Consider the following 16136-nt stretch of genomic DNA (forward strand, 5'->3'; position numbering starts at 1 on the left):
AATTGTGCAAACGACAGCCTTTTTTCAAGGCATTTCAAGGAAGGTGTCGTAGCATGCAAGCTCCCAAATTTACCCAGTAGCCTACAGAAGGCATCAATAAATTGTTGGGACTGGGGAGGGTCATGCGTTTTTTCTCAATCACTTTGGAGGGTCATAGAAAAATGTCTTGCTGGCGAGGGAGGGTCACGTCTTTTTTGACTAACGCTCCCAAAACTCCTCCGGTAGCCCCTTAAATATATAACAAACAGTCCCTAATTGATTATAGCCTGTAGGCCTACACCAGCAATTGTTGAACATTTACCTGTACAGGACATTGACAGTAGCCCAGCCTAAAAAGCATATGTTGCAAAAGACATCAAAAGAAGCAAATTAATCAGAAATAAATAATGTAATCTGCATCGCTTTATTTAACAAACTGGAAGTTCGCTGTGAGGCCAAACCCAAGAGCAGAGCCTATCTGTTAAGTCACTCGATAGCAGGGTTGTGCACATTTCGAATTGCAATTCTGCTTCCTGTTTGCTACCTCAATTGAAATGCAAGTGAAATTCAAGAATTGAATTGGAATTTAAGAGCCAGTTTCAATTCAATTCTGGAATTTTGCACAAGCCTGCTCGATAGGCTAAATGGTAACGAGCTGTGTGTGCCTGGAAAGACAATAGAAGATGCTTTCTGAATAGCACAGCGAAGACTGCTCTGGTCATCCCATACCCTCCCCCCACTTCCTGTAGCCTACCATTATGACTTGTTGCCGTTTTGGGACATTAAGCTTTTTCACGTTAAGCCCCCCTCCTCCACCCCCTTCTTTCACAAGCAGTGGGGGAGCGCGGGGCACAAAGTAACACTTTTTGGTAGACAAAGGAGGGTTCTCCGCGCTTCTGTCGTTTGGCGACAATCCGGTGCAACCAGGCTAGGACAGATATTTTAGAGAGAAGGAGAGACGCCGGTGCAGCTCAGATGTCGTCTTAATTTTCTTTATTCTTTAGTAAAAGCTGCAGAACATTATTAAACTTTGACTAAAGTTTCGATGTGTCGATGTTTTTGACTAACGAACATCGAAACGTTAGTCAAAGTTTAATAATGATCTGCACCTTTTACTAAAGAATAAAGAAAATTAAGAAGACATCTAAGCTGCACCGGCATCTCTCCTTCTCTCTAACACTTTTTGGCTTTGGCTAAATATTTCTAAAATCATTTGAGTTTCACTAGTCACATGTTTTAACAAGGAACACTTGTTATTAAACTAATAACAGACGTGTGTCGAAAATTGACTTTATTTTCCATACGGAGAAATAACATATGCAGAGTTTAACCAAGGTCAATCTTGCCAAAAAAGCCCTCAAACCTGAAAACACATGAGGCAAAAGTGCAAAACATCACAAAACTAACTAAACTAACATGCGCATATTTTTGTATTGCAATCATTGTAGCCTACAGTTGTAACAGCGCGTAACAGTCGTTTTACTCCCCGAATGCGCTCATTATAAAGAACGTTTAACGTGTCCCAAACACAGCTATCAACTAATCACCAAACGTCTTATAAACAAGTATTGCCAGGAGCAACACCTTGCAAAAATAGGCCTTTATATGGCTCTGGTCAGGCCTAGATTCGAACTCAGAACTGCCTGAAAGTTGCAGACCTGTTCTGGAATACACGCATTAACCCACTCGACCGTCAGACAACGCTATCTGCTTCGAGTAGGCCTATTGGGTAGGACTGTAGCCTACACTGGTTGCTGTGGCACAGTCTTGAGTGACCGAATTCGTTTTTCTTTGTCATATGAATGCTGTCATTTTGTTAACATTACTGTTAAGGAGATGCTGTAGGCAAAGGCTATATTTAACCTCGTTAGTGTGGTAAAACAAATCAGAACTATTCACGAGGTTTCTGGGCAGCATATTTATGTTCTGTTAGCAAGTGAACTTCTCATGACTGCCGACAAAGTAGCCTACTGCCAGCTGACGAAGCTCTCATTTTAAAACATTACTGAGAGACAGGCACTGTACAATCAAGTCATCTTGCCACTGAATCCAAAACTATGTTTAACATTTTGTACAAAGCTTAAAGGCTACAGTGGACTAGCATGTTGCAGGGGCTGCTAAAAACACAGAGAAATGCACTGAAAACTCAGCCAATCACAGCCCTTGCTGTCGAATGCTCCGTGACCGTGGAACGCCACAGTGGACTATGCTGCCCCCAAGCGGCTGCAGTTGTACTTACATTTCACCCAGCTGCGTGAATCACCTTGATGGTGAATGAAGTGTCAATTCTTAACTGGGACCCACTGTATTATATCTCGGTCCACATCGGAAGGTTAGTTGATCACAAATTTTGTCCTTCAATGTGAGGATGCAAAACAATTTTGGTGCCTTTTGACCCCTAAGGGGCGCTGCAATTAGCCTAGGCGTTTTGGACGTTGCATTAATGCATGTAACTTTTGACCTGTATGCCGGATTTTCAAAAATTAGGTACTGTACTGCTTGAATCCTTGGATCAAGCCAATTTCAACGCATTACGTCAATTTCCGCCAGGAACAGTATCGGCCATATTTTGGATTTTAGCGAAAGCAAAAATACATTTTCATGGGTTACACATTTTGTCAGATATTCATGAAACTTGACGTAGATGATCTTCAGACCATGGGTTACAAAAGTTACCAGAAGGTTTTTTGATTTTCAAAAGTGTTTTCAAATCAGCTGCGAAGCTGCCAAACAAGTAAGTAACGTCATATCTCAGCAACGCTTTTACGATAAGAGTTGACATTTCCCATCATTTTGTGGCTTAGCTCCACATCCTAACCTCAAACTAGTTACTGCATGATATGTATAAAACCAGAATTTCATGGCTTTTAATCATATTGTTGTTTTGTAAAGATTGAGTGAGAGTTTCACTCCAATAACGCAATAACAGAGTTAACGAATAATTAATCTACTGTTGGTGTATCCTCAACATTTTGTTCAAATTAATGAGAGAAGAAGCTTAACATCTCACTGCCTTTCTAAAGTTTCCTGTCAGAGGAATTGACATCTCTCTGTGTAGGCGTCATGCTTCATATTCAAAGTCTGTGGATTTTAAGCAGTTTTATAGAGTTGACAAGAACTTTGAGATGGACCAAAATTATATATATTTTTAAACTTAAATCTTGTATAATACAGAAAATAGACATTGTATATAACTGTTATAACAGTTAGTAAATTAATCTCCAAAAAGTAGATCGTTGGACTTGATAACATCATGTTTAGTCAAGTTGAATGCATGACTCTGTAGTCGGAGACAGTAAATAATATGGGGTGTAGAAGTAATTGAATTAATATTTTGTCGATAAATTAGGTCTACAATAAATATAGGACATTGTTATTGGTGAAAAGGTGTTTTATTAGCATTTTGTTCAAAATGAATTCCATAAAGATTTATTTTTTTGATAATAACTGAATCATGGAGACGGGAAATGTATCCTGAATTACAGTGGGCAGTGCTTCGACTTGGCCAGCTTCACTCGCGCTCACGACTTTAATTTGTATTTTCCCAGTGAGACGCTGCAACAACCCAAACAATCGGTAGATGGCTCAAGTGAGCAGGGTGTCTCGTAAAAAGAAATGGAGCCTGGAAAACCCTACACAGACTTCACTACAGACTTTAGCAGACTGGTTTAGAAATAATTTAATAGCCAGAAATATGCCTGCCCTGCCCTAATAAAGAAATATTTGGTTAACTGCGAGTGAATCCCGTTTGCAGCCGTAGAAGAAACGCAGGACAAATTAAACATTCTGGTTTTCTCCGAGTGCCATGATGATAGACAGACATCATTTGGACAAAATATAGAGCATATTAACCTCCGTTGCTCAGCCAAATGCCTTCCTGTTACGTCCTGTTATCACGGAGTTACAGGCGATAAACGATTTTTGATGGTTACAAGTTTACTTCATTAGCGGTTTATTTTTTTGATAATTAAAGAGTGTTTTTCATTTAAAGGTTTGACTTCGTGCTTATTCAGTAGAGCATTTAGTACTCTTCCCAATCCCAGACGTTCACATTGCATGTTTGTTTGTAATGGATGCAACCACGAGATAGGCTACGTGTTTGACGGCAATGAGTTGTTAACAGACATGAACCAAGACATATAGCCCAGCATTATTGGAATTTTGAGTGCTTCAGTCAAAAGTTGCATGACCCTCCCTTGCCTGCTAGAAATTGTTCAATGACCCTCCGACAGAATTGTTAAAAAAGACATGACCCTCCCCTGCCAATTGTCGCTGTCTTCCGCCCGCGCTGCTTTGCGCCACAGCCACACACTGTGATAACGTTCTTAAATCAATCTTTCCCGTGAGCTTGCATGCTACCAGTCCTTCCTTTTCAAATGTGTTGCGCCTGTTTGCACAATTTCACAAATAATCATATATGATTAATAATATGACAAATAATCCCTGTGCACGGGGACCGAAACAATGCATGCCAACTTTTTCTGTGTTTCTCACGTATTTTAACTTCCCCCCACTGTCTTGCCGTTTTAATGTTTTCCCGTAGAATATCCCATATTTTAATACTCTCATAACAGCCCTGCCATCGGGCCTATCTCTGTGTTGCCCTGTTGCTACCCCTTGCCCTTCCAACGAAACAGATGTCTTCAAATCATCGGTTACCTTGCTTGAAGGCGAACTTAGAGTGATGTTAACCTATTTAAGTTTAACGGCGTGATTGTCGTGAGAGCACGATTCATTGGCGCTTGCATGTTCGGCCTTATGTCGCACCTGAGGCTACTCTACTTCCCCTGTTTGTATGTTCACTCCAAGTTGGCCTACCATAACTTACCAACTCTGCACTGTAGACCCTAACTGGCTATTTAGATTTTTCTGTGAAATAAGCAAATGTATTTGTTCAACTTTATGAAGCAGAATTATGCACTAGGCTACTTGGAACATAACACATTTGACAAAGGACAGATGTATGTTATAGTGACAAAATATTAACTTTCAGTGTTTTACGATGTCTTTGTCATGGGGAAGTTTTTTTCCCCATGAATTTATTCTAGGCTACTGTCAGTGACTGCCGTGAGAGAAGCGGGTTCTGTGTTTCGTTCATGTCAGTGACTGACGCGAGAGAAGCGGGGTCTACAGGAGCTTCCAATCGTGAGGAAGCAATTTTGCATTGCAGGCATAACTAACATGCAGTAACGCCACCAACAACAACCAAAACTAGGCTACTCGTTGTCAACATGTAAATTAAATTAACATTAAACATTATTGTGAATCAAATTAAAATGTTCTCTTTTGCAAACGTAGGCATAGGCATAGTAACAGATTCATTTAATAATGTTACAAAGATACTACATCAATCCGTATGTTTCATTAGGCTACTAGGCTATTTGTTTTGCCTTACTCTTGATTCATTTAGGCTAGGCCTTTTTATTCAGTTATTCATCATCTTCTGTCCTTGTGTAGCGCACGCATTCTCAGACCTGTCACCTGCCACTCATCGTAAGGGAGGTGTTTGGAATCATTCCCGCGTTACAATCATCAGCCAATCAAGGTGGTCACTTCAGTCAAGCTCGTGCATGAGTAATAACGTCATCCATAGCAACGAAGACTAACTCACTCTTAGACTGTTAGTCAAAGATTCTAGAGCGCTCAGCTCCAGAATCTGTTCAGGAGTTGTCATTTTCCCTTACTAAGAGTAGCCTAGGTCTGAAAGGCTGATACCAGTTAGGCCTACGTTCAACAGTAACATAAGTGTAATGAGCTATTCATTGTCGAAGGTGCATGGTGAAGTGAAATTCTTACTTTGGAAAACAAACATTTGCCGATATTATTGGATAGGGAATAGGCCTACTTGTTTATTTTTTACGCAGCCTACAATGGCCAGTTCAGACAAAGCGGAAATTACTAAAACATTTGTATGGTTATATTGCTTGACTTAAATCCCAGAGAGTAGTCTAGGCTACCGCACCCCATAGTGATGGGCCTCGTGGTCTTACGCGTTCAGTGTGGGGTATAAACAAGCTGAGAATTTAGCGGTGTCACGTCTGCCTGTCACAGACATGGGGAGCTGAAGCTTGGGATACAGTTACTACAGTAACAGTATTTTATTTAACTTCTTATGGAATATATTTTTTTTCACTTTTATAAAGGCTTTGTTTGAATGCTGTTGGAACAAATAGTAGTTCATTATAAAGGCAACTTTCTGTGTGTTCTGTGTGGCAATATTCTGTGTGTTCTGGACTGTAGGTAACTTATTAAGCCAGTGGTTCTCAAACGTTTTCTTTCATTCCCCACTTTGATCAAGGAGGCATTGACTGATGATAGTGGAGATAACGTGTTATCCCGAGGCCTTTGTAAGTCAGCATCTCCCGACGGTAGTCTACCCTATTAAAAATATAAGTTTTCGATGTCCCAAACGGAGAGCCATACTTTATTGTTTTAACAATCTCTATGCTACTCACCAAAATGTAGGCATGGGAACATGATGAAGTATCCAACTGTCGTGTGTTAAATTATTGTGATTACGAGCCAGTGGTTTTCAAACATTATTGCTTGACTCGGGCATCTATGCAACAGACTCATATCGTCCTCGCATTCGCAAAATGAGGACATACAGACTGCTCAGATAACAGGTGTACCTCCAGTTATGCACGGTTTTAGTCAAGTCATTTAAATGTGCTGGTGAAACAGTTGTGTACTCTGCACACAATTCTGCGGCATAAAGCAGATGTATTTGTTTATTGTACAGAAAAATAAAAATGACATGTCAAGCAGTCAATTGACTACGTTGCAGTCAAGAAATAGGGCACATTAATTTACGAAACCAAAACGTGGGTCATAGTTGTCTAAGCCTCTATTGCGTAGCCTGTTAAAAACGTCGCCAGATAGTATTAAATAGGCAACAACATTGTTTTCTGCAGAAGCCTACACAAGGCTACAGATTAATTCTGAACAGTTATTTCTCTATTTCTCACACCACTGTTTTGATTTGCGTAGCTGCGTTACCCCCAACACTGACAATAATGTAGACAGCAAATTTCGATTTCGATTTTCGCTACCACCGTGTAGTCAAGCCTTAAGACATACCCAAGTAGCCTAAATCAAGGTAATGTTTAATTATGCATGATTTATTTTGTTATTGAAAGCTGGGATTACTCTCGGCAAGTCTCCTGCTTTTTCAGTAGGGGCGGCAGGCAGAGCGATGTACAGTGGCAGAGCGACGCACAGTGGCTAAAAGTGGTACTAAAGTTTCACGCAGCTTCACGCCTCGTAATGCGCGACTGAAGTGGTCATTTGAAAGCGATGCCCACTGTATAGAATGACCCATGTATATAAATATCCTTCTTTTTAGTACGATTACTGTAATGGATACTTGTCTATGCTGACTATTTCTGATAAATAAAAAATAAGTTCTAAACGTATGGTATGGTAACGTATGGTTCGCATGAAATAGTTACATTTGTAATTGTCATATTTTTTTTCTTTCCTTTTTGCAGCTAAATGTGGGTTTATGAGATTTGCTGATTATCACATTCTGTTTTTATTTGCATTTTACACAATGTCCCAACTTTTTCTGTGTTGGGGTTGTAAAAGATATTGTGAAATTATATTCTGGCTGTACATCTTTACTGTATGGTTTGGCTGCCAGGGCTACACCTCTCTGCAGTGTAATTTACCATTTGTATGGGTAACTGTTTCGGTTTATTTTAGGGGTAAAGGAGTTCTTTGAGAAAATCGAAAGAGAGAGGGTCAAGGATGTGAATCTGCTCGGCAGGAGATATACAGCCATAGGCCCTCTACTTACTAAGATGGAGAGTCTCATTATGCAGACCAATAGTGGTAAGGCTAGGCGCATGGCCCAGTATTACACATATTGGGAGCGTAAGGTCTTCAACTCCCTAATCAAGATGGTGCTCTGGTAAGTTCAGTAAGGATTCATTTAATTTCATGCTTCTTTTTTTTGCACAGACTGGTGCTACACTGCCAAAACTGCTTATCTAACAAAATCTAACCAAGTGTTATTAATCTTATATCAAGATAAAAAAAAAATAGTTGGTATTGTTTTCAGTATAAAGAGACTTTCTTGTGAAATCATTTGACTTAATTTAAAAAAAAAAGACATCTCATCTTGAAAACAAGCAAATTTGTCTGCCAGTGCGTTGAGCAAATTTGTCTTGATAAGACTCCTTAAAATAAGTTAAAGTCTTATTAAATTAAGTCAAAATGATCTTTTGAGAGGACGCTAGGTAAGTCTTTTCATACTTAAAACAATACCAAATAGATTTTTTAATCTTAATATAAGATCAATAGCACTTGGTTAGAATTCATTTTTTGCAGTGTATAGAGGTCGCAAATTTATAGCATTGATGTCTCTAAAAACAATCATCTCATTAATGTCTCTAAAAACAAGTTCATCACAGTTCATCGATTGGGATTGTGTGTGTGTGTGTGTTGGGGGTGGGGGGTGGGGGGGGTGTAAAAACAATCTAACCAAGATTATTAATCTTATCAAGACAACAACTAGTTTGTATTGTTTTCAGTATAAAGAGACTTACCTAGCGCTTTCCCGTGACATCATTTGACTTAATTTAAGAAAAGTTTGACTTATTTTAAGACATTTCATCCTGAAAACAAGCAATTTTTTCTGCCAGTGCGTTAAGCAAATTTGTCCTAAAAGCTAAGCTAATATTTTGTCAATTGCATTTGCATTTTCAGCTCTTAACAAAACCGTTCACGTTCAAACGAGCATTTTATTTAATTCGTCATTTCTGGCTGGCTGGATAAAGCAGGCATGGGGACGAGACTGAAACGTTCATAGCAATTATGCCGGAATTGCTTCAAGGCAAACACTGAAGTGTAGCTTAATGCAGCTAGTGGTCTGTAAATCATTTTCTTCCCATAAAAACTCTCGATGTTGCAATGTGTTTAGGCTAGCCTATTTCATTTTCTAAGCATTCTGGGCCAGATGTACATACATTTGCGAACGTAGCGTTATCAGCGCCATGGACACACTGCAGATTGCGAACGCTGTCAGACCCAAGTTTCCGTCGTATTTATCAATCATTCAATCCTTAGTGTAAACTGCGCCTTTCTCTGCCTTTCTCCGCCCATAAACGCAATTTACGAACGTCCACAACTGAATGGCAGCGCCTACATACAAGCGCCGTTGAATGAAGTTAACTGATGAAACATTAAAAAGAATCAAACGTTTAGCTATCATGAAATAATACCATACATGATAAGATGTAAACAAGCAGGGAGATAATAAAGATCAGTAGTTCTACTCAAACTACTTGTGCACGTAGGCTATGGAAGATTGGTCAAATCTAGCAAGTAGGAAAGTTTAAGTGAATGACGTGAAAGTAAGACATTCGAAAGGAGTTTTTCCCAGGCTAGGGGGTAATGGGAACTATAATGGGAATATACTGGGATAATATAATGGGAATATACTATAACTGGGAAGGCTTGCTTTTAGGACAAATTTGCTACATAGCTATCTACCATATTGCCTTCCCGTATTTTTTGGGGGAAATCTGGTTTTATATAGATTATGTACACTGCAAAAACAACTTATCTAACCAAGTATTATTAATCTTATATTTAGATCAGGGTTCCCACAGGTCATGGAATTTCTGGAATATCATGGAAATTTGGAAAGTCTATTCCAGACTTGGAAAGTCAGGGAATTTTATCATTTTGGGGCCAATGTCATGGAATATCAGGGAATTATGTTGTAGCAGTTTAAAATGTTGCCAAAATATATTACTACAAATATATTTCAACTCAGAATTGGCGTATATCTGGTTATTAGCTTTACTGCTTGCTTGAGTAGTTGTGGTTAGTCCAACTTTGTTTATTCAATGGCAATTTATTCATCTCCCACTCTAAAAAAAAAAAAAAAAGATTCTTGAACGCTACGCGACTGTTCTGAAATCTTTGGTCGGTATATTGTACCCTTCATTATAGTAGGTCATGGAAATTAAGGTTTTTTTTTGTCAGGAAAAGTCATGGAATTTTATATTTCACTTAGAGTGGGAACCCTGTTAGAATAAAATTCTAGTTTGTATTGTTTTTTAGTATAAAAATATTTACCTAGTGCCTTTTCAGCAAGATCATTTTGACTTGATTTAAGCAAATGTTAAATGTTGTTCTTTTTAACTAGATATGAGAACCATATCTTTAAAGCGTGCTTTTCAGGGATAAAAAAAAAGATATAAAAAAAAAAGATATTTTAAGCACTAGTGTCAAAACAAAAAACATCTAATTTCACATTATCTTCCCAGTGTAGTGAAGGTCACAATTCTTCTTAAGCTCTTTTTAACTAGATATAAGAACCCCTATCACACAGCACATTATTTCATCAGGAAGCTTCTCCAACACACATCCCCAACATACTTACAGCACACTGCACCCCCCCCCCCCCAATACACAGCACATTGTCTCATGAGGAAGCTTCTCCAACACACATATTGCACACTGCCCTCTCCCCACATACACAGCACACTATCCCATCTCCCCTGTCATCCCCCCAACACACACACCAAGACCCCTGGCAGTTGGGTTAGCCCCTTGAGCCGTGGATCTGCCTTGGTAAGTGAGTTTTTCCTTGCCCCTGTTGCTCTTGGGGCTCCTTGTTGGTGCCCCCCCAATCCCAATCCTCCCCCACCTTTCTTATGCAGCCCTTGCCACTTAATCTACTAAACCCCTCTTATACTGCACTTTTTACTCCCCCCCCATAAATGCACAAATAGGCTGACACCAGACATAATTTCACTGCATTTCTTACTTCCAGTAACTATATGCATGTGACAATAAACTTCCTTGTATCCTTGTATCCTATCATGACATTCTAAAGTGCATCGTCACTCGTCAAAAGCTTATTCAAATTTAGTAGGATGTCCAGTCCACATTGGGAGGGGTTTCGTTATCAAACATTGAGTGCATGGCGCAACAAGGTGTTCCTAGGTTTTTTAATCAGTCATATGGGTGTGTTTGGGGCGTAACATCATTTAAACCAATGAGAATGACATCTGTCATTCCCTTTAACGGCGCAAAGCGCAATATGTCAAATAAATGCATCGGTATTTTGGCATTCAACGCCGCATTTGAAGGAGGCTGCTTGCGAGACTGTATGGAATTCCACTAAACCATGCTTTACTAAAAACCTAGCATAGCCTTCACGCATTTGCACTCGTCTATTATTTGAACTCATTGGCAAAGTGAAACTAACTTCACCAAGGTGTCAGTCAACGACAAGACAGTTATATGCAATTACTTTCACTATTGACTGACAATGGGTTACCATCAAAAACATAGGCTGAAAAAAGCAACACTTACCCAAATATTGCTCAAATGACTGAACAAAACCACATTTATCCTGCAGAGGAGTTGCTTATATCTCGTGACAGTGCGTCTTCAGCTGTGCTCCATACGTGCCTCTCGCCTCTCCCCTAATCACTTTTAACTGTCATTACCAATTTGCAAATGATGGTAAATTACTACTCATCATGAGATGTACAGTATTTCGTAATATCTTTATTCTAATTATGTTTCCCATTGTAATAGTGCAATTTGTAATGTTTTGCATGGACGTGCGCTGGTGTGCGTTCATGAATGATAGAAGGATGGTGCGTGCACCTGCCAATATGACTGTTGACAATGCCCTCTTAAAATGACATATAAACAACTCGCCATAGACTTCTTTGCTCTTCACAACTTAGGTTGTGAATTGCCACACCCCTGGGCACATTGTTTAAAAAATAAATGTGCAAAATACCGAATTAAACTTTGCTTGGCCCCCTCATTGCTGCTTGAAGCTATATTTTAAGAAGAATTTGACTTATTTTAAGATGTCTCATCCTGAAAACAAGCAAATTTGTCTGCTGGTGCATTAATGGGTACACGTACCCTACATCATACCCTCTGACTCTCCACAAGGCTGTGTGCTATTTCCTCTGCTTTTTTTCATCTATACTAATGACTTGATATCTCACAACCACTCAGTCAAATGTTCAAATATGCAGATGACACCTTAATTTAAGAAGAGTTTGACTTATTTTAAGGAGTCTTATCAACACAAATTTGCTTGTTTTCAGGAGGAGACATCTTAAAATAAGTCAAACTCTTATTAAATTAAGTCAAATGATTTTTTTATGCGAAAAGGCTAGGTAAGTCTCGTATTGAAAACAACATCAACTAGATTTTTTGATCTTGATATAAGATTAATAACACTTGGTTAGATTTTCTAACTCTAAAAATAGTTTTAGAGGAGTGGAATTGAATTGGAGACCAAGCTGACTTTTGACTGTATTCTCATGGAGTTGTCCTGTTTTTTAACTAACCAGATGATTTCAGTTCTCCTTTGTGTTTGCAGTTTCCAGTGTTGTGATGCATCACTCAAACACCTCTAGCCATAAAATTGTCTTAATACAGAATATGAGGTTTTGCAGGAAAAAAAGATAATATGATGTACAGTTCTCCCATTTTTCCTCCAGGAATATACAGATGTTCAACACAGCTTTACTTGGTGACACACCTTTATTCCAAATTGAAACAATACTCTCTGCCCCAGAGATTATGCTTCATCCTAAAAGCAATGAAATATATAAACTGATTATGCAGTGTGTCCGAGACTGTGTGGAAAGCACTAAGGTAACAGCTCTGTATGTGCATTGATTCATTGTAGGAGGACCACTAAGTGAAATAGCATAATGGTGGTGCATGCATGTGTTTTATTAACTTTCTAGAGTCTGGACCTTTGGTTAAAGTTTAATCCACTTCTATGCTTCACTTTTCAGAGGTTTACACGCTGGATGCATGGAACATGCATTGAATGTCCTCCCCAGCGTGTAGAGGGTGAGGATGAGCCTGCGATCTTCAGTTTCTACAACGAAATTTGCCAGCACCCACAGGTGACTGAGCGTGCTATAGCTGTCTCACAGAGTGCCCAGCGCCTTCTTAACTCTGTGGGCCGTTACCTCAACCGCTGGAAACGCTACCGTCCTCTTTGGAAATTGGACAAAGCCATCGTCATGGAGAAGTTTGCTGCCAAACGCCCCTCATGTGTTATGTATGATGAGAAACTGCAGTTTTACACCCGCATAAGCAAAGAGGTGACACAGCAACCATTTGTGAAAGATGAACACATTGTGCGGCTTAACCTTGAGCCACTGGCACATGCTGTACGGGAGAATTCCCAAGCCTGGGTCACTTCACTTGGTAGACTACTCAATGAGTCTGTCAGGGAGGACCTCCTTAGCCTGCGCAACAATCTGTTGGTATGTTAGTGTACCCATTTGTTTTTAAGTTAATTCTATTTCTTGGAAAATTTTGAAAATGTTGTTTGTCTGTGTGACAGCAATTTTCAGAGAATCTGAAGAGGAATCCAGATACCCTGGAAAATCTCAAGTTTGTTTTGGGCACAATCTCAGATATAAGAGATATGTCAATGGCTGTGGAGATGAGATTTACTGATATCCAGGAGAGATACAGGACACTAACCATGTATAATATAGAGGTATGCCAATATAGTCTACTTGGTATCTTACCTTTTCCTCCTGTTTGATTGTGACTTTCAGCACTATTCAACAGCTAATCACTACATGTATCATATCATAATGCTATATTAGCTTTATTATGCCTGCCAAATGTAATTGTGAAAAATACATTGTATTATATTGATTAGGCTTCAGACGAGGAGTTGGAGCTGGCAGCCAGTATAGAACAGCTCTGGAGTGAGCTGTTTGCAGAGTCCAGAAAAGTTGATCGCAGCCTGGGTAAAGTAAAGAAAACATTCACTGAAGTAAGTATATTTTCCCCCTCTTAGCTTATCTGTTATTACCTGTCTATCAGTGATATATCATGTCATAACATTGTTATCATGGATAGGTTGTTCTGAGCCACTTTGTTTTCCACTTACAAAGCTAGGATTGTATACCAACAACAATTGTGTACACACAGTCAGCTGGAGGACTGCATAAGTGTAGATTAGAATCACTGACTGCGCCTTCAAGAATAATTTCAATTTCCTTCTATGGGCCCTATCATGACAGTCAAAAGCGCATCGTCACTCATCAAAAGCTTATTCAAATTTAGTAGGATGTGTCCAGTCCACATTGGGAGGGTTTTCGTTATCAAACGTCAAGCGCATGGCGCAACAAGGTGTTCCTAGGTTTCTTAATCAGTCATGGGTGTGTTTGGGGCGTAACATCATTTAAACCAATGAGAATGACATCTGTCGGTATTTTGACATTCAACAGCACATTTGAAGGAGACTGCTTGCGAGACCGTATGGAATAGTCATTCCACTAAACCATGCTTTACTAAAACCTAGCATAGCGTCACGCATTTGCACTCCTCTATTATTTGAACTCATTGGCAAAGTGAAACTAACTTCACCATGGTGTCAGTCAACGACAAGACAGTTATATGCAGTTACTTTCACTATTGACTGACAATGGGTTACCATCGAAAACATAGGCTGGAAAAAGCAACACTTACCCATTAAAGCTCAAATGACTGAATAAAAAAACATTTATCCTGCAGAGGAGTTGCTTATATCTTGTGACAGTGCGTCTTCAGCTGTGCTCCATACGTGTCTCTCGCCTCTCCCCTAATCATTTTTAACCGTTACTATCAATTTGCAAATGATGGTGAATAACTACTCATCATGAGATGTACAGTATTTCGTAATATCTTGATTCTAATTATGTTTTCCATTGTAATCGTGCAATTAGTAATGTTTTGCATGGACGTGCGCTGGTGTGTGTTCATGGATGATAGAAGGATGGTGCGTTGTGCACCCGCCAATATGACTGTTGACAATGCGCTCTTAAAATAACATATAAACAACTCGCCATAGACTTCTGACCAGGTGTAGCGATTTTTAGAGAATGCGCTAAGCCACTGGCACATGCTGTACGGGAGAATTCCCAAGCCTGGGTCACTTCACTTGGTAGACTACTCAATGAGTCTGTCAGGGAGGACCTCCATAGCCTGCGCAACAATCTGTTGGTATGTTAGTGTACCCATTTGTTTTTAAGTTAATTCTATTTCTTGGAAAATAGCCACTCCCTAAGTTGTTAATTGCCACACCCCTGGGCGCATTGTTTAAAAAATAAATGTGCAAAATAAGAAAATATACTTTGCGCTGGGTGGAAAACAAGTTTTGCGCCATGCGCCAGGGTGCAAAATATGGCCCTATGTTTACGATGCATTTTTTTTAACTATATTTTTGGGGGCTTTTTATGCCTTTAGTCAGATAGGATAGTGGAGAATGACAGGAAGTGAGTGGGAGAGAGAGTTGGGGTGGGATCCGGAAAGGACCACGGAATCGAAACCGTACGTCGTACGGTGCAGGTGCCCCAGCCAGTTGTGCCACGGCCGGGGCCACAATGCATTTAAAGGCATTGGTTTGCTTCTATCGTGGAAAACAGTGAAGTGATCTCTTTCTGGAGTGAGATACAAAAAAAAATTAAACTTCACACATTTTCTCACTTCAAGTTGGAGATTCGGGAAGAAGTTGCTGGAGCCTATTGTGAATGGTCTTTGGCTGCTAAGCAGCCAATCAGCGAAAGTCTGTGTCCACTAAAAAGAAACAGTGTCCTAAGCCTCATTTTCAGAGCCTTTGTCCTAAACCTCATTTTTTGCTAGGTTGCCAAAACCCTTTGCCAACTCTTCCCTTTTGGAATGGCATTACAATAGAATAGGTCATCCCTCTAGCATTTGTAATTTGCATTCTGTTAGCAGTAGTCTTATATTTATGTGACTATATTTAGTCACATACGACTTGACTGAGTTTTCTTCTGCCCCTCCCAACATTGTTGATAATGTAGGTCTTGCCCCTTACTCGATTTTAATTGGTCAACAAGAACGAGGTGACTGAGGGTGCTAAGTACTGTGAATGCTGAACTTCATAGGGTTTGTATAGAAAATAGACACTGCCAGTGCAAAAACGTGTGTGGTGGACACAGACCCTAATTCATATGAGAGCCAGATAACCATGACAGGGTGCTAGATATCTAGGTCTAGCCATTTTTTTCCCCAGCTTAATGATAGACCCTTTCAACAATAAAAACAAAAACAATGCTTGAACGTTCTATTTGGTTCCCAATCTATTTCCTCTGCATTAAGATAACATATGGAATGTTAAAACGGAAGCCTTG

The 16136-nt window shown here is 39.6% G+C and overlaps 1 protein-coding gene across 2 annotated transcripts in view; it reads left to right on the forward strand.

The window, feature by feature from the left end:
* Positions 1–16136, forward strand: part of dnah10 (dynein axonemal heavy chain 10) — a 313740-nt gene that overhangs the window by 92757 nt on the left and 204847 nt on the right. For both annotated transcript variants that reach the window (XM_042101375.1, XM_042101376.1), the window contains 5 exons: positions 7684–7891; positions 12468–12624; positions 12771–13250; positions 13331–13489; positions 13658–13774. In XM_042101375.1, coding sequence (XP_041957309.1) covers positions 7684–7891; positions 12468–12624; positions 12771–13250; positions 13331–13489; positions 13658–13774 — 1121 coding nt within the window. The remainder of the gene's footprint in view (positions 1–7683; positions 7892–12467; positions 12625–12770; positions 13251–13330; positions 13490–13657; positions 13775–16136) is intronic.

This window comes from Alosa sapidissima, chromosome 8 (genome assembly GCF_018492685.1).
Source record: "Alosa sapidissima isolate fAloSap1 chromosome 8, fAloSap1.pri, whole genome shotgun sequence".
Taxonomy (NCBI): domain Eukaryota; kingdom Metazoa; phylum Chordata; class Actinopteri; order Clupeiformes; family Clupeidae; genus Alosa; species Alosa sapidissima.